Here is a 20,885-nt window from a genome sequence, read left to right on the forward strand (position 1 = left end):
ATTTGAAATTCCCATGTGATTTACCTTTAAAAGGTATGGAAAAAAAGTAAAGCTTATGAACATTTTGTTATGCAACATCTCGTTGGGGTTGCTAAACGGCCTTGGGAAAAAAAACCGGTTACGACCAATTCACAGCTTGTTGCGTAACAGACCTTTATGAATGGTCTGATACACGTCTAGGAATGGGAGGAAGAGAATACACAGGTGGAGTGGGCTGAAAGGGGGTTGAGAAATCCGGCCTCCAGACCGGATCGTACGACGACACGTCGAAATATTTTTTCGTCCAGTCTGGTTTTTTTTTGTTGTCTAGGTGCTACCCTAGGTGCTACTTTCTCCCATCCTCTCTGTCGGTGGTATAATACCCACTCTTTCTCCAGCCTGTTGCGCGGGGTATCGTTGTGTTTGTCTGTGTCTGTCTGTACCCACAGGTCAGTCACAAAAAGGGGAGGGGGGGGTGACTTGGCGAAAAAGAAGGGGGTGTTGGTGGTGGTGGGGGGATGGTGGTCGTCGGCCGACAGGGCCTTTTTTATTCAAAAGGGAATAATCACCTCGTGTCTGACTCACAGATTAGATAGAAGAAGCACAGCAGCCGGTCCTGTTGTCTCTCTCTCTCTCTACACGGGTGGTGGGTTATTTAGTCTCTCAGGTTAATTGACGCAACTTTTATTTAAAAAAAACGAACAGCAGTGATCTTCTTCAAGTGTTTTGTGTGTCTACTATATGTCTTGAACAAAACAATAACCTTGCAATAAGGTTTTTCTTATTACCAGACATGTATATTTGCATGTGAAATTGTTCGGCAGCAGATGACATATGGAATCTCGTCTTTTCAAACCGTTTGATTGGTCCTGTTTAATGTCTCGTCACGCCGGCAGGATTCATGCCCACAAGCAGATTGACCGCCAAACCAGTTGATATTGCCAGGTAAATTTATTTGTTCTTTTTGTTTAAAAAATAATAATTTAACGAGGGAAAAAATTGACAAATGCAAAATTATTTTTCGAGAAAACTAGATTTTGCCCCCGTAAATTATTGTTATTTCATTCATTCGTTTTACAAGGTTTATTATTAAATTTTTCTTTCCTGCCCCAATTTTTTGTTCCCGGCATATCCCGAGGTCTATTGACCTCTGTTGAGTCCGTCGTTTGACCTCTCTGCCCATCCGAAAAACTGACCATTTCGTATTCTTTTATATTTTTACTCTCTCATCCTTCAATTCTTTTCTATTACTTTTGAGGTCATATTCTGACAATGAGCTTTTCAGTCGTTGTCCGGTCGTCACCGAAATCTGACATGTCTTCACGGGTTCTTTTAATTTTCATTTAATAGTTTCCCTTTTATTTAGACCACGTAGACTCTTTACATTACGTCTACATACGTCCTCTTCAGTGCAATAAAAATTCCCAGTGTCGCATTTAGTCGTTTGTTGAGAGGGGTTGCGTGTGGTCGCACATTTTAAATCTTCCGTTGGTGTTTGTTGTTTTTAGAACTCAGCGAATAACTAAGAAATCATGACGTCAAAATCACTTGGAGGATCCTGCAGTCCGACACCTCCATCACCACCACCTCCTCCGTTACCTCCACCTAATCCACCACCTCCACTAGCATCCATTCAACAAGAAATGCCGAGTTCTTCTTCTTCCATCGAGCAACAACAACGACATCATCATCACGATGTCGTCATGGAAGGATCAGTGACGCCACCAATATTACCATCGACTTCAACTCATCAAATCTCACCTGGTGCTTCTACTACGACGTCTACTCCATCATCAACTTCATCCGCCAAGGGAGCTGGATCATCCGGATCGGCCACTACGGCCACGACTGGAACGACTGGAACAACGACCACTACAGCCACGAGGAATAAACGACAAGAATTAAGTTTCGCCGAACGGATTCAGGTGATCCAGGCCCGAACGTCCGGTAAAAGTATGCGCCAATTGGCGCTGCAATTCGGATGCGGCAAGACTCAAATCCTCAACATTTTGGGTCAACGTGATGCTTATTTAAAAGAGTGGGAAGACAAACAGGCGGAATCTAATCCGCACATTAGCGCCCGGAAAAGACGTTCTAGGAGAACGGGTAATGAAGAAACGAATCAAAAAGTTTGGGACTGGTACAACAGGCAGAAGAATATGGGCATACGAGTCACTGGTCCCATGCTCCAGCGAGAGGCTCGATCCATCGCCCGGAATTTGAACATTCCCAATTTTGCCGCTTCCAACGGATGGCTCGACAGTTTTCGACGACTTCACAACATCGTGAGTATTTTTCTTTTCTTTTTTTAGATTTTTGTGGCCTCATTTTCCCTTCACTGTTGACCTGAAAAAATTGAAACGACCTCATGTGACCTTTCCCAACAAAAATGGAACAAAAGGAGACGGAAGGTACTGTTGTTGCTATGGGGCGTTTCCACCACAAAAGCAAAATTTTTAAAAAGGGACAGACGGTCACGTACGATTTTAACGAGCCGACCGACAATTTCCCAATACTGGTGTATAGGCCTACCAAATGTTTTCTCGATTGTCACAGGTCAGGGTTTATCCGAACGCTAAGGGATGATTGTAGATAAAAATAGAAACTTTTTTCGGATTTTTTCGGTTAACCCCCCCGATTGTGGACCGGACACATGTCGCCTTCCCTATTAGTGCGATTTCGAGATGGCCCATTGGTTATTCCGTGTGGGAAAAAAGAAATGCCCTGCATTAACAATTTTTACAGTGACTTTTTTTTTACCTGTTAAAATGCTCCTTACCTGTCAAAAGTGTCTTCTGTTATCAGAATCGTGGATCACAAAGGGCTTCTCATTATATCTTATTTTTCTCACTAACTTTGCTATTTTTTATTTCTTTTTATGTAGGGTCCGCAAAATAAAGGAATGGCGGATCGTCGCAGTGGAAATCCATCGACTTCTGCTGCTGGGACAGGAGGCGGTCAAAGTTCGACCACCCCGGAACCTCGTCCTGGATATGGTTCCATGATGGTGCCTTCTTCTTCGTCTTCTATTGAATTCCCAGGATCTTCGCAACTCCCGACTAGCAGTAGGGATCCTCTTCCCGCAACTAGTCAACGACCACCTCCTCCTTTAGAAGCTTTCGGTTACCCATTGCATTCTTCCGGCTATTACCACCATCATCCGCAAATCCGTCTTGAAGAAGAAGACGAAGAAGATGATGATGAAGAAGAGGAAGAGGAAGCCAGAAGGGATAACGAAGATATTGAATTTGATCCATCGCGTCCTTCACTTCCGACTATCCATTCGCATAATCGGGATCAAGGAGCGATACATCATCCAGAGACGGAATTTGGCAGAAGCTTTGCCATCATGACGAATTTTCACGATTCGTCCAACAGCACAGGAGGGCCGTCCACTCATCATCAGTCTATTAGTCCTTTACCTTATCATCCAGCACAGTCATCATCCTCCGTGGACGCTTCCGATTTCCACCGTCATCGCGGAGGATATTCCGATCCTTATGATAGGCAACTTTCGTCCAGCAGTAGCAACAGCGTGGCCTTTTCTCCTACGGAAGTCTACAGCCCTTCGCGACATCCAGGCCATCATAATCAGTCATCCATCGTGGGGCATCGATCCAACAATAACGGATCTCGTTCCACGGATGTATCGCCAATTGATCGTCGTCGAGTTCCTAGCGGAAATCTCATTTCCCCTTCATTCCAACAGGTATTTCAATTCTCAATCATTTTCGAGATTACTAATTTAAAAACATTTTTATTTTCAATCGCAGGTTTCCAGCAGTTTGTTTGAACATGATTTTACTCCAGCCCCGACATTTCAGTCGCAAGAACCTTCCCGCTCCATCATCCAGGATGGCCGTGCTAGAGGAAATGGAGGAAGCTCTATGAGTGGTGGTAATGTGGCCCTTCAACAACAGCAGCAGCAGCGACGAACTTCAGTTTTAACTTCGACTCATGCGGTCACTGCAGCTGCCGCGGCCGCCGCTGCTGCCAGTTTGGAGAATCAACAACTGCAACAACAACAACAGCAGCAACAGATGCTGATCAACGAAGAGTAAGTCATGAAATTTCAATTTTTCCATTCATTTTAAGATTATCGTAAATTCTACACGGTCGATTTTGGATAGTATTTTAGATTTGCAATTGAGAAATCAGGATCTTTATAAACGGAGGAAGAATGGAGATAGAATTTGTTAGACAAAAGAATCCACTGGATTGGAGTCGTTACTATGATGTCTTTTGTGTCTGTTTTCTCTTATTGGTTTTGAAACTGAAACTTGGCCTGTTGATTAACTTCACACAGTCCGGGTGATGATCGGATGATGGAGCTTGAAGCCGCAATGGGCAACGGCGGCAGTCCGATGCCTAGTCAATGGCTCAATCTTCTGAGCTCAACTCTCAATCTCGATCTGAACCGCTCCTTTTCTTGAATAGAAACACACACGATTACATCAGTGACGGATTCACGGGAACATTTCCCTCCACGAACCGATCCTTCTTCCATCCCTCATCTTCTTCTTTTCTTCTATTTTTGATGGGTACTGATAATAGCGAATTGGGGTCCGTTTTTGACATTGTTTTACTATTATCGAGTTAGCGTTCAAAGTAATGGTTTTGTCGTCAGTCGAACACGATAATTATTTTATTTTTACAATTTTTTAATACATATCCCCCTTTCTTTTTACTTCAATTTATTTAAATTGTTTTTATTTACTTTTTTTTTTCTTTTTCTCTATGGATTTTTATCTCCTTGTCTCATTCTGTTTATCCAACTGTTCACAAACAAAAAAAAAAACAAAAAAACAAAAAAAAAAACTAAATTGTGTGCGTTGTTCTTGAACGATTGATCGATCATTTTGCAACGGGAAAATAAAAGGAGGGCTCGGTCGACGTCCGCACCAGGACTGGAACTTTTCCCAGCAGGTAAATACATTTTAATCACTATTCACATCCAACTGACTTAATTGAATAATAATGATATAATAGTAGGGCTGTTTGGTGCTTTGCTATCTATGGTGCGATCCTGCGGCCTATCGTGTTTGGAATACGCCGATGATCGAGGCGATATCTGGTTGGAAATTAAACCACCTTCGTTTGCTACTTTCCGCGTTCCATCATTTGGTTATCGAACGCATTTAATGCGACTCCTCGTCGATCGCCATTTATCCTATTGGTTCGAAGTATTGGGCCACTGTGTACGCTCTGGAACTTTCCGCTCTCTCACTTCCGGTGGAATTGATCCGAGTCTCGTCAAGCCGCTTTTGGATTCTCTCAATGGAGGCGCCACCGTTTGCCACGGACGTGGCAGCGTTCTCAAACGTGTCCACCAATTCCATCCGAAGGAGGCCTTGGAGCAAGGATTGGCCGGGCAGAATTATTTCACTTTGCCGGATTATCGCTATCGATCCTACGACTGCGCCCGATTAATTGATGCCAAAACCGGAGCCACTCAATGCTTCGCCTGTTTACAACCGTACGAACCTCATCGACCGGAATCTCCTCTGGACGGCATTCACGCTTCATCCGTTATCCGACTTCAGCAACAACAGCCGCGAGATGGTCTCTCGCAACCTTCTGCAGCGTCGCAACAACAAGAAGAACAACACAATCGGCAACAACAGCAGCAACAACAGCACAATCTTCTAACCAACGAACCGTTAAATTTGAGTATTCATCCAATAATGGAAGAATCAGTTATCGATTCACCAGAAATGAAGAAAACTGAATTCCACTTCATGTCTTCCGATGGACTTCCCAATAGGAACATAATTTTTTCGAATCGACGTCTTCTGACGCCTTCGCCTTCCGCCGTCGCACGACAGTCACCTCTATTACCACTTGCAGCAGTACAACAAACATCACCTCAACCTTCAATCCAGCAACATCACCATCATCACCATCATTACTACAACAGTGGTAGTAAACCCAATGCCGCAGATCAGAATCCTGACGATTATCGACTGGCCAAGGAAGCAGCTTTTTTGAGTCTCACGAACGAACGTACGCCCACGAAAGATCAACGTCGAAGTCAAGATTGGCAACATATTTCCACCACCAACCGAGAAAATTTGGGTTCCAAGTTGGGAACGGGAAGTGAAGTCGAAATGAAATCGGATGATCCTGAATTTCCCAATGAGTGGATCAAGCAAGAAGTTTTGGATTCCAGCAACCTGAATACAAACAACATGATTACCTTTAAATAAAGAAGTGCGTAAATAAACAATGCCAATAGAAAATTAATAAAAAGATTTTAGTAGAAGAAATAAAACGACAATCAAAATGTATCAAGGATCTCGGATTTCAGGGAAATAATATTTAGTGTGAATTATTAGAAGTGAATTATTGGCATTCGACAAATGTTAGAAAATTTGGTCGTTTTGAAAATTTTTGTCAATTCTTTTTGTTCTATTTTTGAGTTGTTTATTTTTTGAAATTGTAATTGTTTTGTATGATTGCCTTTCCATCCGCCACGCCTTTAAACTGCGTCTTGGTGATACTCAAAAATTTAAAATTAGTACTTTAATATTCCCTATCCCTTTTTTTACATGCAACTAAACTCTCATTAAAAATAAGTTTTTGGGTGGACTTTTCTCTCTATCTTTCCCCTTCTTTCTTCAGTCTACTAGAACATCTCATCTCGATTCAAAATTTCGGGTAGATTCTAGAATACAAAAAGTCGCAAATTCACAATACAAAAAGCAACTAAACGATCTTGTTTTCAATTACTATTGTTTTGAAACCCAGTTGGAAACAACCATGAACATTTGAAAGCGTGAGACTGATTCTCGGTAAAAAAAACTTCTTTCTGAATTTCTGATTGATTTATAAGAAAAAGAATTAAGAATTAAAAAAGATGAAACAGGATTTCGAATGGGACTAGAAGAGGCTTTATTTCTCTGTCGTGAAGTAGTATGAGCTCACGTGGTCGTCTGCTCAAAATTACACGTTTAGAATTTGGAACGAATAACAGAAGCGAAATCTGTTAATTCAAAAGATTTTGCATTAATTTTGTTTTAAGTTGTAGCACTTATAGGTATAAAGTAATTTGTTAAACTTGTGTGCAAGCTATACTCAAATCTGATTTTCATGCAATAGAGAGCTTTATCCATTTGGTTTTAGTTTTTACTTTGAGGTCTTTTGCAATCCAGTGTAGCCTTTCAACATCGAACATGTCAGCCGATGATGTTTTGGACGATATCGAAGACATTGTAGGAGAAGGAGATTTAACTGCATTAGAAAGATCTGTAGCAAGATCTAATGCTGTTGGGAAACGAGTGAAAAAAACTCCCAACAACAAAGATCCTGCCAAGTCCAATAAAGTTATCCCCAAAGTGGAGGAGAATGGCAGCATTATTCCTGGCACCCAAAAAATTTGGGTTAAAACATGGGGTGAGTGAACTGATCATTTCGTGAAACAACCTATTAACTTATTTCCCTCGGTTTCTGTCCAGGCTGCGCTCACAATAATTCTGATTCTGAGTACATGGCAGGACAGCTGGCTGCTTACGGATATTCATTAACCGGTAAATAACATTGTAAAAAAAAAATCGTTTTATGCTAAATAATAAACATTGAATTTTTAGATGAAAAATATGAGGCAGATTTGTGGCTTCTCAATTCGTGCACTGTTAAAACACCTGCAGAGGACCACTTCAAAAATGAAATTGATGATGGGAGAGCCAGAGGCACTCCAGTTGTTGTGGCTGGATGTGGTATGCTATGTCATTCTCATAATTTTATTTGGTCTCTTTATCAAGATATTGTTTTTTAGTTCCACAGGGACAACCTAAAGCAAATTACTTGCAAGGATTAAGTATCATTGGGGTTCAGCAAATAGACAGAGTAGTTGAAGTAGTAGAGGAAACTTTAAAAGGTTTTGTTCATTTGAAATCACTTTGCAACAGTAATTCTAATTGTATTGTAAATCCATTCTTAGGCCATTCCGTTCGTCTTTTGGGCACGAAAAAGGACGCAGAGAAGAAAAAAACTGGAGGAGCTTCGTTGCTGTTGCCAAAAATTCGAAAGAATCCTTTGATAGAAATCATCCCAATCAACACAGGCTGTCTGAATCAGTGCACATATTGTAAAACCAAACACGCACGCGGAGAATTGGGGAGTTATCCACCAGAAGAAATTGTAGCCCGAGCTATCCAGTCTTTCCAGGAAGGTGTTTGCGAGATTTGGTTGACATCCGAAGACACGGGCGCCTATGGAAGAGACATTGGGAGTTCATTGCCGGAACTCTTGAGGCAACTCGTTCAAGTTATTCCGGATGGATGCATGCTTCGGTTAGGCATGACCAATCCTCCTTACATCCTTGAACATCTTGAGGTAAATCTCGTTAAATTTCCTGAAATACTTTGCGCAGTTTTAATGATTTGGTTGCGCAGGCGATCGCTGAAATTCTAAACCACCCCCGAGTTTACGCTTTCCTCCACTTGCCCGTTCAATCCGGCAGTGATGCAGTCCTCACTGACATGAAACGAGAATACTGCGTAGCTGATTTTGAGAGGGTCGTAAATTTTCTTCGAGAGCGGTAACATTTTGAAATTTGAATTATTAGATTTGAATGAACGAACTTTATGTAAACAATTCTTTACGACAGTGTTCCAGGCATTTCAATCGCCACCGACATAATTTGTGGATTCCCTACCGAAACGGAACAAGATTTTGATTTGACGATGGAACTTTGTTCCAAACATCGTTTCCCTAGTTTATTCATTAATCAATTCTTCCCGCGTGTAGGCACTCCCGCCTATCGCATGGAACGCGTTCCAACTAAACAGGTTTGCAATTACTCATGCAGTTAAATTTGTCATGCAACTAACAGATCATGTTATTTATTTGATGATTGTTCAGGTGAAAAATCGAACGAAACGACTTAGCGAATTATTCAAGTCATATCAACCATATGATAATCAAGTTGGTCAACGGCAGTCCGTTCTGGTTACGGACATCTCTCACGATAAGAATTATTACGTTGGGCACAACAAGGAATACGTTCAGGTAAACAAATGCCAACTCATTCTTCTTATCGATGACTGATTATTTTACTCATTCGTGGATCAAGGTGCTAGTCCCGATGGAGCCAAACTACATGGGCAAAATGGTAGAGGTTCTCATAACTTCTGCCAGCAAGTTTTCGTTAATGAGCGAACCTCTGACTAGTCCTAAACGTCCAGACGTCCCAGAAGCCCTTGAAAAGGGCCAGATATCCGGACTAGCAGCTTCCAACACCAGTAGCAATCCTGGTGCAGTAGCATCCAGCAGTTTGAGTGGGAGACTGTGGCCTATTCTGGGCATTTCGGCCGTCGTTGGTCTTAGATTGGCCTGGATTTTTTACTGGCGTGGACGCCGATAAAGAAACAACCGGCAATTTCACCATTTCCTCATTTTCCGTTGCTGGTTCATACAAAATTCTTATTATTATTTGTACAGCAATTGTGTGGCGTTTAAGTCTCTTTCTGACCTTGCCACTGGAGGGTTCTTTGCCCTTTGGATGTTTTCTTTTTAAATTTTGCTTTCTGGTCAACAAGAAACAAAATGAACTCAACTTAGTGTGTCAAAAGTCTTTAATCTTATCTCTTTCTTTTTCTGCCGTGCCTGTGTTTGACGTTTACAGTATACACGGGCACATCCTCATTTGCTCTGTGTTACTCTTTGGTCAATGGTCGAAATGACCACTTTGTTTTTGTCCTTTATACCGTTAGAGATAATCGCAGTGAACTGCAGTTGCGATAAGGCCTCACCCACCCGCTAGAAGAAGATATTGGAGGAGAAAAAGAAAAGAAAAAAGTCGTCCGGAATATTTGGTGGGTCCTATTTTTATACACATTTTTTTGTTTTGAATTTCTTGCTGCGCGTAACGAAGGGAAGCTCATGCGCATAAGCGTCGCATTCTGCTCCCCCGTTTTTCTTTTTCAAGTGGAGAAGGGGGGAGGAGGGAGAGGAGGAGGTGTAATCCGCGCAGACGCCGTTCATTTCATGGCGGCCGTCGTCGTCGTTCATCGCCGTCGCCCGCGTCAGCCGCACGTTCACATCTCCGTGGATCTTTCAACTCCATCACACAATTCACCGTGTAAGTCTCACATTTTATTTTATTGAACCCAACATTTGTTTCGTGTGTTTTTCTTTTCATTGCGGGAAATTGTTTTCGGGATCTTTGGATTTAAAAAAAAAAAGGTTTTGTTCGTTTTATTTTGACTCGAGTTGGTCGTGTGCAGTATGTGTGTGTGGCTGTTATCGGAATATTCTCTGTGCTGCCTGTGTTCCCTCTACTGCTCCAGATATGAACTCCCCCTCCCCCCGGTCTACCTCCCTAATGTTATTGAGTGGGTGGGTGGGTTGGTTGCAGGGGAGTTTTGGAGGGGAAACGAACGCACATGTGGTGTTGTGCTGGTGGGGCCGTTTACTATATAGAAGCGAAATTCAACACTCGTTTTCCTTCTATGTGTTTCATTCTGTACGATAGACAGGCTGGGGCAGGCGGGTTTCAAATTTTTCTTTGACTTTTTTCTCTTTTTCCATCGCCCACTTTTTATGTGTTGTTCTGCCTCCCTGTCGTTTTGTCCAGTTGGTCTGTCCGTCCAATTTGTGGGTGTTTTTATCTTTGCCAGCTTTTTCTCGGTGATGGTAGTGGTGGTTGGCGGCTGCGGCTCCCATCGACATCTCTTTTTCCCTACAGACCTGTTTTCATTTTAATTATTCACATTATTCCTCATTAATTAGTTCTCTTCATTTATTTCTCTTCAATCCTTATTAGAACAAACATTTCTCTCGTTTGTTTCAATTGAAACTAAACGGACGTCACTTCTTTATTTGGGGTGGCGGCTTCCATTTCCGACACGAAATTCTTTCTGACATTCTTCTTCTTCTTTCTGGTGGTGGTGGTTGTTGGTGTTGGATCTCCTCTTTGGCGATTCAAAAATAGCCAAAAGACTAACCATTTCGTTATGGCATCGACGAAACGGTTGCGCAGCCGCACGGTTCAACAGCCAGAAAAGAAACAAAACCAACAGCAACAAATTGTGAAAGAAGAAGAAGACGAGCCAGTGACTGAGGAAGAAGAAGAAGAAGAAGATGAGGAGGAGGATGATGAAGAAATGGTCTCCAGTGACGAAGAAGAATTGGACGAGGAAGACGAAGAAGAAGAAGAAACAGGATCGAAGAAAACCGGCAAAAAGAAACACATTTGCTCCACGTGTCACAAAGGATTCGGTGCCAAATCCGACCTCCAAAAACACATCCGCATCCACACTGGAGAACGACCGTATTGTTGAAAACATGTTTCTATTCCTTTATTTATTCATCATTCATTTGTTTGCCAAATCTGACCACAGGTTCAAATGCGACGTGTGCCAACAGGCCTTTACTCAGGTGGGCACTTTCAAGGCCCATTTGGCTCGCCACACGGGACTCAAACCTTTTTGTTGCGAAATTTGTGGCAAAGCTTTCCCTGTCAAACAGCGACTCATCGTTCACCTGCGTGTCCATTCGGGAGAGAAACCCGTAAGATTCGATTTCATCTTCTTTCGGTTACAATTCATTTCATCCGTTGTTTTCGTATTTATATATTAAAACAGTACGCTTGCAGCCATTGTGGGAAGAAGTTTGCACGAGGCGGTCAATTGCTGCAGCACGAACGAACGCACACTGGCGAGCGGCCATATCAGTGCGACCAGTGCGATCAGAGATTTACCTGCTCTACCAACCTCAAAGTGAGTTCAGTTCAAATATCTGACACTGTTGTAATAACTTGCTGTAATGCGATATTCCAAATGTTTTCAGATGCATTTGAGACGACACACGGGAGAGAGGAATTACCCGTGTCCGGTTTGCGGCAAAGCTTTTGCCCGATCTGACGGGTTGCGCAAACATTTGAGCTGCTACCACGGCGGCATGAAACCCTTCCAGTGTCCAGTCTGCCAGCGATCCTTCAAAGGGCATTTCCTCCAACATTTGCGCACTCACACGGACGAAAAACCCTTTAGTTGCGAAACTTGTGGCCACAGCTTTGCACAGCGTTCACAACTCAAAGTCCACATGCGAACGCACACTGGCGAGCGACCGGTACTTTGTTTTGATTCCATTCGGATGTATTTTAAATATGGAAATTAATTTATTTGAAATTGCGCAGTACAAGTGCAAGATATGCAAACAGGCCTTTTCCCACTCGACGGCACTCAAGTTGCACATCCGACTGCACACGGGCGAAAAGCCTTTCCAGTGTCAACTCTGTTCTTCCTCTTTCCTCCAACTGCCTCACCTCAAGAAACACATGCGCTGCATCCACAAACAAGACCGGTCAGTCGTCTGTGCACAAATTCATAATTCGTTTGACTGACCCACTCAACACCTTTTATTCATTCAGGCCCTACGTCTGTCTGCCGTGCAACGAATTCTTCCAGACGAAAAATGAACTGACGTTGCACACGGCCTCGCACAACGCCAAAGAAAAGGATCCGGAAGATCAAGAGAACCAAGAAGAGACGGACAATGACGAAGAGAATTCATCCGCCAACAACGAACCGTCCACCGATCAACAACCCAACAACAAGACGCAATTGGTCGAGCTGCCCAACGGCACTAAAATTGAATTGCAAAACGTTCAAAACGGTCAGCTGATGTCCCTGGAGCGAATGCGGATGCTGTTGGCTATTCTTTTGAAACGCATTTCTACGCCCAATCGACTGCGACGTCTCGGCTACGGATCCAAATTGATCGATATTGTTCTGGTCAAGTCGATCGAGAGCTCGGGACGCAAGCCAGTCGATAACGTGACGGCGGGATCGGTAACCGAACTCGACACGAGATCCATGCTCAAGGGAAATATCGAGATCCTCCTCGACTGGACTATACCGCGAGAACACATGGATCATTTTCGTCAGGAGAAGAAGACGGTAGAAGAAATCCTGGAAGAACTCACGTCTTAATTATCGTTTTTTCGTTTTTTTTCTGTCTGCCGGCATGAGTATTTGATGTTGCCGTTATTTAACCGTCTGTCTGATAGGATTTCATCCCCATAAAATTCAGCAATTTCCATTTTAATTATTGCCTAATATTGTCAATAGAACACGCGTGCAAAAATTGCTAGTCGGACAAGAGAAAACGTTGGTGCTTCAATTTCATTCACACCATATGTGTATCTCTTTTTTTTTTAATTTTCCTTTCATTTTTATTTTGTGCGCCATAATATTGAAATGTCATTTTGGTCAATGGTCTTGTTTATTCATAATTTCGTTTTGTTTGTTCACCAAAGTCAATAGAGTAATTTTGTCCATTGCACGTGTGAGCTACTTTAATTATCTTTTGACGTGTTTGTTCTTTATCTGATACACCAAAACACCAAAACTACCGCAAACCGAAAGAAAAATATGTTGGGCAAAAATGTAGCTGTGCTGGGATTGCTTCATATTACGGATTTACGGTATCTTATCAAAACATGACAAACAAAAGTATTTTTGTTTTTAACAGTGTATAATAATTGATGATAACTTGAAAAACAGAAATTTTAATTATTGATTTTTTAAGCTATTTTAAATAATAACTAAGATTCTACGAAATAAAAAGTTCAAATCGTTTAAAGTAAAGCTGTCGACCCTGGAAATGTCATCTTGAAAACTGAGTTGCCCCTTGTTTACTATTTACATATCCTACCGGCCTTATCTTTCGAGCTCCATGGATCGACGAGGACACGAGTCAACACCAACATATTGATCTCAACAAGCGATTAGTCATAGACATCACATCGTCTCAGAAATAGCAGTGGAAATCGTCGCAATTAACCAACAGCTCAACATCCACCCATTCAGTTGGCACCCTGTTGCAAAACGGAATTTAAACAAAGTACTGTTACATCACTTTTTTTCTTATAAAAAAATAAAAGTAGGTCCCAATTCCTTAAATAATTTAAGACTTTGTTTCTGTAAACTGTATAATTCATTATGTAATGATTTTTTTTGCAAGGCAATTCAAAATGCTGCCTCCAAGTGAGGGTGCTGGTGAAGCCAGGATAGAACCCTCAGAACCTATTCCAACACAAACAGTCAACAGTTTGTCAAAAGATGAAATAGATGGAAAAAAATCTGTCACCTACCTGGTTGATGACAGGAGGCAAAATCTGAGGCTGAGAAGAACGAAATCTGTAGCCAGAGCAGAAGAAATCACCAAAGAAGCTGAAAAAGTCAGGAAATCACAACCAGATAAACCGTAATTAATAATCATGCATTTTCTCATAGCTAAATATCATTATAACGTTTTTTTTTATAAAGATGTCACAAGCCTAGGGATTCATTGTTTTCATGGTCTTCAGAGTTTCGTGACTTCACAGGACTTGTCAACTGGGGTTTCTTACTGCTGTTTATGGGAGGACTCAGACTTTCTCTGGAAAATTTGCTCAAGTATAAAGAAAACAACTTTCTCATTGTTTTACTTGGAACACTTTTGTTGTCATGAGAACAGGTGTTATATATTATCATTTATTCATTTGTATCTAGATATGGAATCCGTATTGATCCCATTCAATGGATAATAGTACTTAACGGCGGCACGGCTGAGTTCAGTATTGAGAATCCATCTGTTTATCTTTTTATTTGTAAGTATTTTCATTAAGTTTTTTAAAAAATCTTATATATATATATACACACTGGTAAAATTTAATTTACCTTTTTGTGTTTTACATCAGACATCAATGTTCACATACTGTTTACTCTCTGGGTTGAGAAGCTTTTGGCTAAGGTAAATTAAAAATTTAAGGAAAATGTTGTATTTGTTGTTGTAATCATCAACTGAATCATTTTCAACGTTCAGGAACGAATAAGATGGAATCAGGCGTTGCTGCTTCATATCTGTAATTTGTCGTTGATCATAATGATTCCAGTAATTTCTAGTTGGACGCTAAAAAACAAATTTGGTCTTGGTAAATCACACTTTAGATTTAGTTTGTTATTCTTATTTTTTAACTGAACATTTGTAAATGCAGTGGGACTCACATTGCTTTGCACTGTTTACACAATCACATTCCTGAAATTGTGGTCTTACATCCACGTCAACTATTGGTGCCGTCTCGTTCGGAGTAAAAGTCAACAGCAGCGACGCCGAGCATTCTCCGTTGTTCAGCCACGTGCGTACTAGCCATATAACTTATCATTCAAGGCCAGTTATCCTCTAAACCGGTTTCTGATTTTTACTATGTATTTGTTTAGATCCTTCTGATGTAGACAACGGCAAATCTATGAACGAAGTAGTATCCTATCCAAATAATCTGACTGTCCATGACTTGTATTTTTTTATGGCAATCCCCACGCTGTGCTACGAACTCAATTTTCCACGTACTTCCCGTATCCGCAAGCGGTTTTTGATCAAACGAGTCATCGAAGTATTAGTGGGAATGCAAGTTGTTCTGGGTCTTTTCCAGCAATGGATAATTCCCAGCGTTAAAAACTCGCTCGAAACATTCTCGGTTTGTCCTTTTTTCTTTATTCATTGATTCATCGATCATAAATCATACTCTTGTAATTTATTTATGCAGAAAATGGAACCTGTACCTGCCACCGAAAGATTATTGAAATTAGCGGTGCGCTACAAATAAGATATTCATATTTTTCTAATGAAACGATTGTTGTTAAACTGTTTTCTATTTTTACACAGATTCCCAATCACTTACTATGGCTCATCTGGTTCTATCTTTGCTTCCATTCCTATTTTAACATGTTGGGCGAGGTTCTTAAATTCGCCGATCGCGATTTTTATGGTGACTGGTGGAACGCGACTAATATCGATGTTTTTTGGCGCTCTTGGAACATGCCAATTCACCGGTGGGCCGTTAGGTATGTTTTATCTTAATTATCGGTTAATCCGTGTAATATAAAAATACAATTTTGATATTTAGGCACTTGTACATGCCACTGATCGAAAGAGGCTATGGTAAAACTGTCGGTTCCGTGTCCGTCTTCCTGCTCAGCGCGTTTTTTCACGAGTACTTGGTCAGTGTCCCATTACGAATGTTTAATTTGTGGGCGTTCTCTGGCATGATGCTGCAGGTATTACAATTATCACCTTAATCGATTTTTAAATAACTTAAATCTTTTACCCAGATACCATTGTCTGCCGTGTCTCACTTTGTCGAGAAAAAAGCTGGGCCGCGATTAGGTAATGTTTTGGTGTGGATGTCGCTCATACTCGGTCAACCTCTTTGCATCATGATGTACTACCATGACTATGTAATTACTCATTTTGGTAAAGACTTGATGGAACAGTTCAGCAAAATGCGATAGAATTCACATTGTCTAAAGTGCCACGGTGGGGTTTTTTCAACCAATTACTTTCCTGTTAACTATGCTGGTCTAAAAACGTTCCTCATGAAAATAATGGTGAAATTAGTCTCGAGTCTATTTAGTTCTGAAATATTGTCATTCCGCACACACGAGTTCTTTTTTATACTCCTTTTTTGTTACATGAAATAGTACTCAACTACTTTGTGATCTGCCTGGGATTCCTATTCTAGTTACTTATACCCCTTGTTGTCCAATGAATAATAAACCATGGATTATTAGCAAAATTTTGTCTTAATTTGTTTTTTTGTTTTTTTTTTTTTTTATTTTAAATACAGTTGATAACAATGTTGCATTGTCGTTTGCTGATTGGCTCATTGCGTTGCGACGCTTGAGGTGTGTAATCTATCTGGCAACCCGGCGCGTAAGAAGTTTGTCTTCATACAAGATGGCAACCACAGGAGTAGGATCAGCGGGTAATTCTTACGTCTCTAAATTTGGTTTTTAATTATTTAATTCGTATGGTTGACACAAATTTAATGAAATTCAATCAAACTTTACGTGTCTGACTTCATTTGGATCACTTGGCATATTATTGCCAATATCCAGGGTTCGGTTAAAATCGTATCGGTTTTCTGACTGATTAGTTGTTTTCCTTTTCTCCATTTTTTGCTGTCAGATTGTGTCAAAAAATAGAAAAAAAAATTTAATTGGTCTAACTCTTTAAAGAGATTATTTTTCTAAAGCTTATTTCATTTTCATATTATTGGCTAGCCATATTATCAAATGTATAAATGGTGGATATTGTAACCTTAGATGTGGTAGTGCCACGAAACTTTCGATTATTGGAAGAACTTGAACAAGGACAGAAAGGAGTTGGTGATGGAACCATCAGTTGGGGTTTGGAGGATGACAGTGATATGACCCTGTCACACTGGACAGGCATGATCATTGGCCCCCCTCGAGTAAGCTTGTATTTAAACACGCCTTATAACTTGATAATTATTTTGTGCCTTTTTTGTAGACTGCATTTGAGAACAGAATGTATAGTTTGAAGATTGAGTGTGGTATGAAATATCCAGAGGAGTGCCCACTGATCAGATTTACAACTCGTATCAATATGAATGGTGTGCACAACACAACAGGAATGGTAAATAATAATCTGACATTGTTTTTATATATTTATGGATTTCATTTATTTAACCAAACTATTGTTGGTAGGTTGACAAACGAATGGTGAGCATCTTGGTCAAATGGCAGCGCAACTATACGATCAAAACGCTATTGCAAGAGTTAAGAAGGATGATGACCCTTAAAGAAAACATGAAGCTGCCCCAACCACCAGAGGGAACCAATTTTTAAGTTGTTATTACGGAAAAAAATGATGTCGTCGTCGTCATGGTGGAAAATAATAAAAGGAAACTTTCATTCTTTCTTTGCGGAACGTTCATCCTATTGGCCTAATCCCCTTCTCAAAAATGATGTAAAATCTTATAGCTTCATTGGAATATAGGCCAATACACATGCAAGTCAAATATTTGATTTGGTTATGATTTATATCACAACCAAATAAACAGAAGGACAGACATTTTCAGTGTTCTTTTTCATCCGTTATCACGTTTTATTACATCACCTTAATATATAAATTTGTAATTCCTATTAGCTATTAGGAGTGGTATTGGGCTATTCGGCAGTATCAAGAACGAATTTACTGGCGCCACACTGACCATGCCATCTATCCAGGGAATGTCCAAGTAAGAATGTAAGCATGGCATCGACTCCTCCCCTTTTACACTTTCTTGTTTTCATTCGTATTTTCTTCGTGTCGTGTAAACCTCGCGTGATTAGTTTTTCATTATAGAAGCAGCACATTTCTCCCGGAAGGTTGTGCTGAATTTTGGATTATCATAACGTTATAGGGATTCTTTAGGAAATTATAATCATCGTTTTTAAGTGACAGTTGTTTTTTTGAAAACATTCGTGTTGTTTTTCCTCTTTTTTCCCCTCAGGACTCGTGTCTAAATAGTAACATGTTAATACTTAATAGTACTTACCTTTGATGAAATTGACCATATTCTAACAAACAGCTGCCTTGAGGTGTCTCTACTGTCAAGTTGTCAGCATGTACCTTGCTCGTATATTCACATTGAAATTGCGTCAGAAGCTTGATGCAAAATTGACTTATTCAAGGTTCATAGGTAATTTTTCTAGTTCCTAATAATCTAAGTTTGTTCAAATTAACACTTTCCAATTTGGTGGGTTGTCATTGCCAATTAAAAGTTGCTAAATCTTTACATAAAAGGGTACCCCATTTTATTTTGCACACATAAAGAAAAATAACAAATCAAAGTATTTAAACACCAAAATTGCTGAGGTAAAGACGTCTTTGAAAGGTAAAAAAATCCACCAGCTCGTTGATGGATGATTCCGAAATTTTATTAAACAAAATGTCACGTACGACGTATTCCACTTCTGATATCGCTGCATTCACCAGACGCCCACTAACTTGAAACAAAAGACATATAAATTAATTACATTATTCACGAGGCAAACATTAAACTTTTTATCTACCATCTTTCAGTAGTTTGACGCCATGGACTGCTTCAAGAGAGACCATCCAACGTTCCAGTCGGTGATATTGCGTTTCATCAGATGTCCTCACGATAGTATTCCGGTCGTTGATGCAGCAGAGAATATCGGAATCAACTGATTGCTGCGACTCGTCTGATTCATCGTAAGTATTCTCAGAGAGATGATCAAGTGACCATGATCGGTCATTTGTCAAAGTGTAAGTAGACGTCGCGTCCGTCAGTGTTAACGAGCTGAGAGCACCGATCAAAGTTTGCGTTGGTGGATTCCACCTTCGACGAGGATCTTTTTTAGTCTTAACAATTTGGCTCTTACTTTTGACGAATGTTCCTTTTGCAGGCCGTGTTAGCGGGGTAGCATAGACCGAAAGAGACCCGAGTGATTTGCGGTTGATGGAACTGATAACTAGCTTTCGTTTGGTAACAGACTGATGCGTCTGTTTGATTGAGAAAAGGCGTTTCCTGAGGAGAGCTTCAGCTGATGGTCGGTCTTCGGGATTCTTTCGCAACATTGTTGCTACAGTCTGTCGCAGTTCGTAGCTGTAACGGGCCGGCATCGGGGGGAAGTGGCCGCGCACTATGGCGATCAACAACTGGTTCATGTTACGCCCCGTGAATGGCGGCCGAAGGGTCATTAACTGGTACAAGACACACCCCAAACTCCAGATATCACTTTTACTGTTGTATTGGCGATTCCCGCAAATCTCAGGCGACAAATATCCCGGCGTACCGACGCACGTCCGTGCCATTTGGCCAGTCCGTTCAAGCACTTTGGCCACACCGAAATCGCCAAGTTTCAGTACCGAAGGATTGGCCGTCACAAAAATGTTGCCCGTTTTGATATCTCTGTGTAGGATTTTCCGCTTGTGAAGGTAATCCAGGGCTGAGGCTAGTTGTTGAAACCAATTGAGAATTTGTGTCTCTGGGATTGGAACACCTCGTCTTTGACGAATGACAGCTGCGACGTCACCTCCTGGGCAATACTCCATCACGAGACATAAATTTCCGGTGACGGGTGATTCAAAAGAGTCGAAATAGCGAATGATATTCGAATGATTCAACTGAGACAAGAGTCGGCCTTCCTGACGGGCAGCATCGCGTTGTTTTTCATCTCGGATGCAGATTTCCTTCAGCACGTAATTCAAAGCTCCGTTTTCAGGACTTTTGCAATTGCTACGTACCCCGTTTGCTCCTTTCGCCTCAGCCGTCGCCATTCGTATCAAGAAAACAGTCCCAAAAGATCCACGACCGAGCACTCGTTCCTTGATGTAATTCAACGCCATTTTGTTGTTGTTATTCTTCCGCTCTGTGCCGTGTGAGCTGTACGCACTCGATTGATCTCTCCCTCTTTCTGTGATATCCCTTTGTTTACTTATTTTCCGTCACCTAGGCAACCGTAACTATTTAGTTCTAGTTAGTATATATTTCTTCGAATAATTTGTCTTTCTTTTTGCTTTTACGTCGATTATATCATACCACCTAAAATCTAATATAATAAGAAGTTGAAATAGATTTACGGACTTTGGATAACGTTGGTATTCATCTGCGCATTTTACTTTTAGAAAACAAATTGACTATGGCGCTACTGCGCCTGCTCAGTTCATATCCATTCACTATTCCTGTGCTGACTTTTATTTGAAACTTGAAACAGCCCAAGTAAAATGTGACGTGAAAGTAAAAGTACGGTAATTTGTGGCTCTAAATAAAAATTATTTATGTCAAAATTTGTTTAAAATGTTTCAGCTCATTAAGCGTTAGTCATTAAACTAAATAAGTCTTAACAATGCGATTTTTCGGTACTTTAAAAGAAACGATTGCGGTGCGCTCTTAATTAGCGACTGCGAAATATTCGACATTTTGAGGAGGGAGCGGGAAAAAAATTCCAACGACTTCGCATGACTTGGTTTACGTTAGCGGTGGAATAGAAAGGCGAACGATATGATTGTATCACGAAAAAAATTGACAGCGATCTAACCACTAATTCTATTTTATAGACGTAGGCGGCCGTATTTGCTTTGTATTAACGGTACATTTTCCATTCGTA

General features: G+C 40.8%; 6 protein-coding genes and 1 long non-coding RNA gene across 15 annotated transcripts; 5 read left to right on the forward strand and 2 right to left on the reverse strand.

The window, feature by feature from the left end:
• Nucleotides 1-504: 504 nt before the first annotated feature.
• Nucleotides 505-6,689, forward strand: LOC124188531. 2 transcript variants are annotated; one of them, XM_046581223.1, is made up of 6 exons: nt 505-924; nt 1,488-2,264; nt 2,864-3,688; nt 3,753-4,036; nt 4,859-4,905; nt 4,972-6,689. In XM_046581223.1, the coding sequence occupies exons 2-6, from the start codon at nt 1,512-1,514 to the stop codon at nt 6,183-6,185; spliced, it is 3,123 nt and encodes a 1,040-aa protein (XP_046437179.1). In that variant the 5' UTR covers nt 505-924; nt 1,488-1,511; the 3' UTR covers nt 6,186-6,689. The 2 variants fall into 2 exon arrangements, with proteins under 2 accessions (XP_046437179.1, XP_046437178.1); XM_046581222.1 differs by having other exon boundaries at nt 508-924; nt 4,969-6,689.
• A 199-nt stretch (nt 6,690-6,888) lies between these two features.
• Nucleotides 6,889-9,624, forward strand: LOC124188532 (threonylcarbamoyladenosine tRNA methylthiotransferase-like). 5 transcript variants are annotated; one of them, XM_046581228.1, is made up of 10 exons: nt 6,889-7,015; nt 7,102-7,371; nt 7,434-7,505; nt 7,566-7,694; nt 7,754-7,855; nt 7,919-8,313; nt 8,373-8,518; nt 8,588-8,768; nt 8,842-8,988; nt 9,053-9,624. In XM_046581228.1, exons 2-10 carry the CDS (start codon nt 7,152-7,154, stop codon nt 9,341-9,343), a joined length of 1,683 nt encoding a protein of 560 aa, XP_046437184.1. In that variant the 5' UTR covers nt 6,889-7,015; nt 7,102-7,151; the 3' UTR covers nt 9,344-9,624. The 5 variants fall into 5 exon arrangements, with proteins under 5 accessions (XP_046437184.1, XP_046437180.1, XP_046437183.1 ...); XM_046581227.1 differs by having other exon boundaries at nt 6,904-7,015; nt 7,078-7,371; XM_046581225.1 differs by having other exon boundaries at nt 6,913-7,015; nt 7,131-7,371.
• Nucleotides 9,625-9,639: 15 nt separating this feature from the next.
• On the forward strand, nt 9,640-13,266 carry LOC124188533 (zinc finger protein 501-like). 3 transcript variants are annotated; one of them, XM_046581230.1, is made up of 7 exons: nt 9,640-10,060; nt 10,745-11,251; nt 11,322-11,490; nt 11,565-11,699; nt 11,770-12,051; nt 12,119-12,285; nt 12,353-13,266. In XM_046581230.1, exons 2-7 carry the CDS (start codon nt 10,935-10,937, stop codon nt 12,912-12,914), a joined length of 1,632 nt encoding a protein of 543 aa, XP_046437186.1. In that variant the 5' UTR covers nt 9,640-10,060; nt 10,745-10,934; the 3' UTR covers nt 12,915-13,266. The 3 variants fall into 3 exon arrangements, with proteins under 3 accessions (XP_046437186.1, XP_046437188.1, XP_046437187.1); XM_046581232.1 differs by having other exon boundaries at nt 10,961-11,251; XM_046581231.1 differs by having other exon boundaries at nt 9,642-10,060; nt 10,913-11,251.
• A 358-nt stretch (nt 13,267-13,624) lies between these two features.
• Nucleotides 13,625-15,098, reverse strand: LOC124188539. The gene is made up of 3 exons (XR_006872385.1): nt 14,973-15,098; nt 14,646-14,877; nt 13,625-14,565 (listed from the first exon to the last, which is right to left on the reverse strand). It is a non-coding gene; the product is annotated as an uncharacterized LOC124188539 (long non-coding RNA).
• LOC124188534 (diacylglycerol O-acyltransferase 1-like) lies at nt 13,688-16,540 on the forward strand. Of its 2 annotated transcripts, none has more exons than XM_046581234.1 (12): nt 13,688-13,827; nt 13,948-14,190; nt 14,253-14,381; nt 14,478-14,575; nt 14,666-14,718; nt 14,791-14,899; nt 14,963-15,103; nt 15,186-15,442; nt 15,512-15,556; nt 15,631-15,809; nt 15,872-16,022; nt 16,077-16,540. In XM_046581234.1, exons 2-12 carry the CDS (start codon nt 13,958-13,960, stop codon nt 16,254-16,256), a joined length of 1,575 nt encoding a protein of 524 aa, XP_046437190.1. In that variant the 5' UTR covers nt 13,688-13,827; nt 13,948-13,957; the 3' UTR covers nt 16,257-16,540. The 2 variants fall into 2 exon arrangements, with proteins under 2 accessions (XP_046437190.1, XP_046437189.1); XM_046581233.1 differs by having other exon boundaries at nt 13,726-13,866.
• A 54-nt stretch (nt 16,541-16,594) lies between these two features.
• LOC124188538 (ubiquitin-conjugating enzyme E2 variant 2-like) lies at nt 16,595-17,790 on the forward strand. The gene is made up of 4 exons (XM_046581238.1): nt 16,595-16,729; nt 17,070-17,218; nt 17,278-17,403; nt 17,475-17,790. The coding sequence occupies exons 1-4, from the start codon at nt 16,702-16,704 to the stop codon at nt 17,613-17,615; spliced, it is 444 nt and encodes a 147-aa protein (XP_046437194.1). The 5' UTR covers nt 16,595-16,701; the 3' UTR covers nt 17,616-17,790.
• A 753-nt stretch (nt 17,791-18,543) lies between these two features.
• LOC124188537 (serine/threonine-protein kinase Nek1-like) lies at nt 18,544-20,124 on the reverse strand. Its single transcript, XM_046581237.1, has 2 exons — nt 18,825-20,124; nt 18,544-18,758 (listed from the first exon to the last, which is right to left on the reverse strand). The coding sequence occupies exons 1-2, from the start codon at nt 20,122-20,124 to the stop codon at nt 18,607-18,609; spliced, it is 1,452 nt and encodes a 483-aa protein (XP_046437193.1). The 3' UTR covers nt 18,544-18,606.
• Nucleotides 20,125-20,885: the final 761 nt, after the last annotated feature.

The sequence above is a fragment of the Daphnia pulex genome, chromosome 2 (genome assembly GCF_021134715.1).
Source record: "Daphnia pulex isolate KAP4 chromosome 2, ASM2113471v1".
Classification (NCBI taxonomy): domain Eukaryota; kingdom Metazoa; phylum Arthropoda; class Branchiopoda; order Diplostraca; family Daphniidae; genus Daphnia; species Daphnia pulex.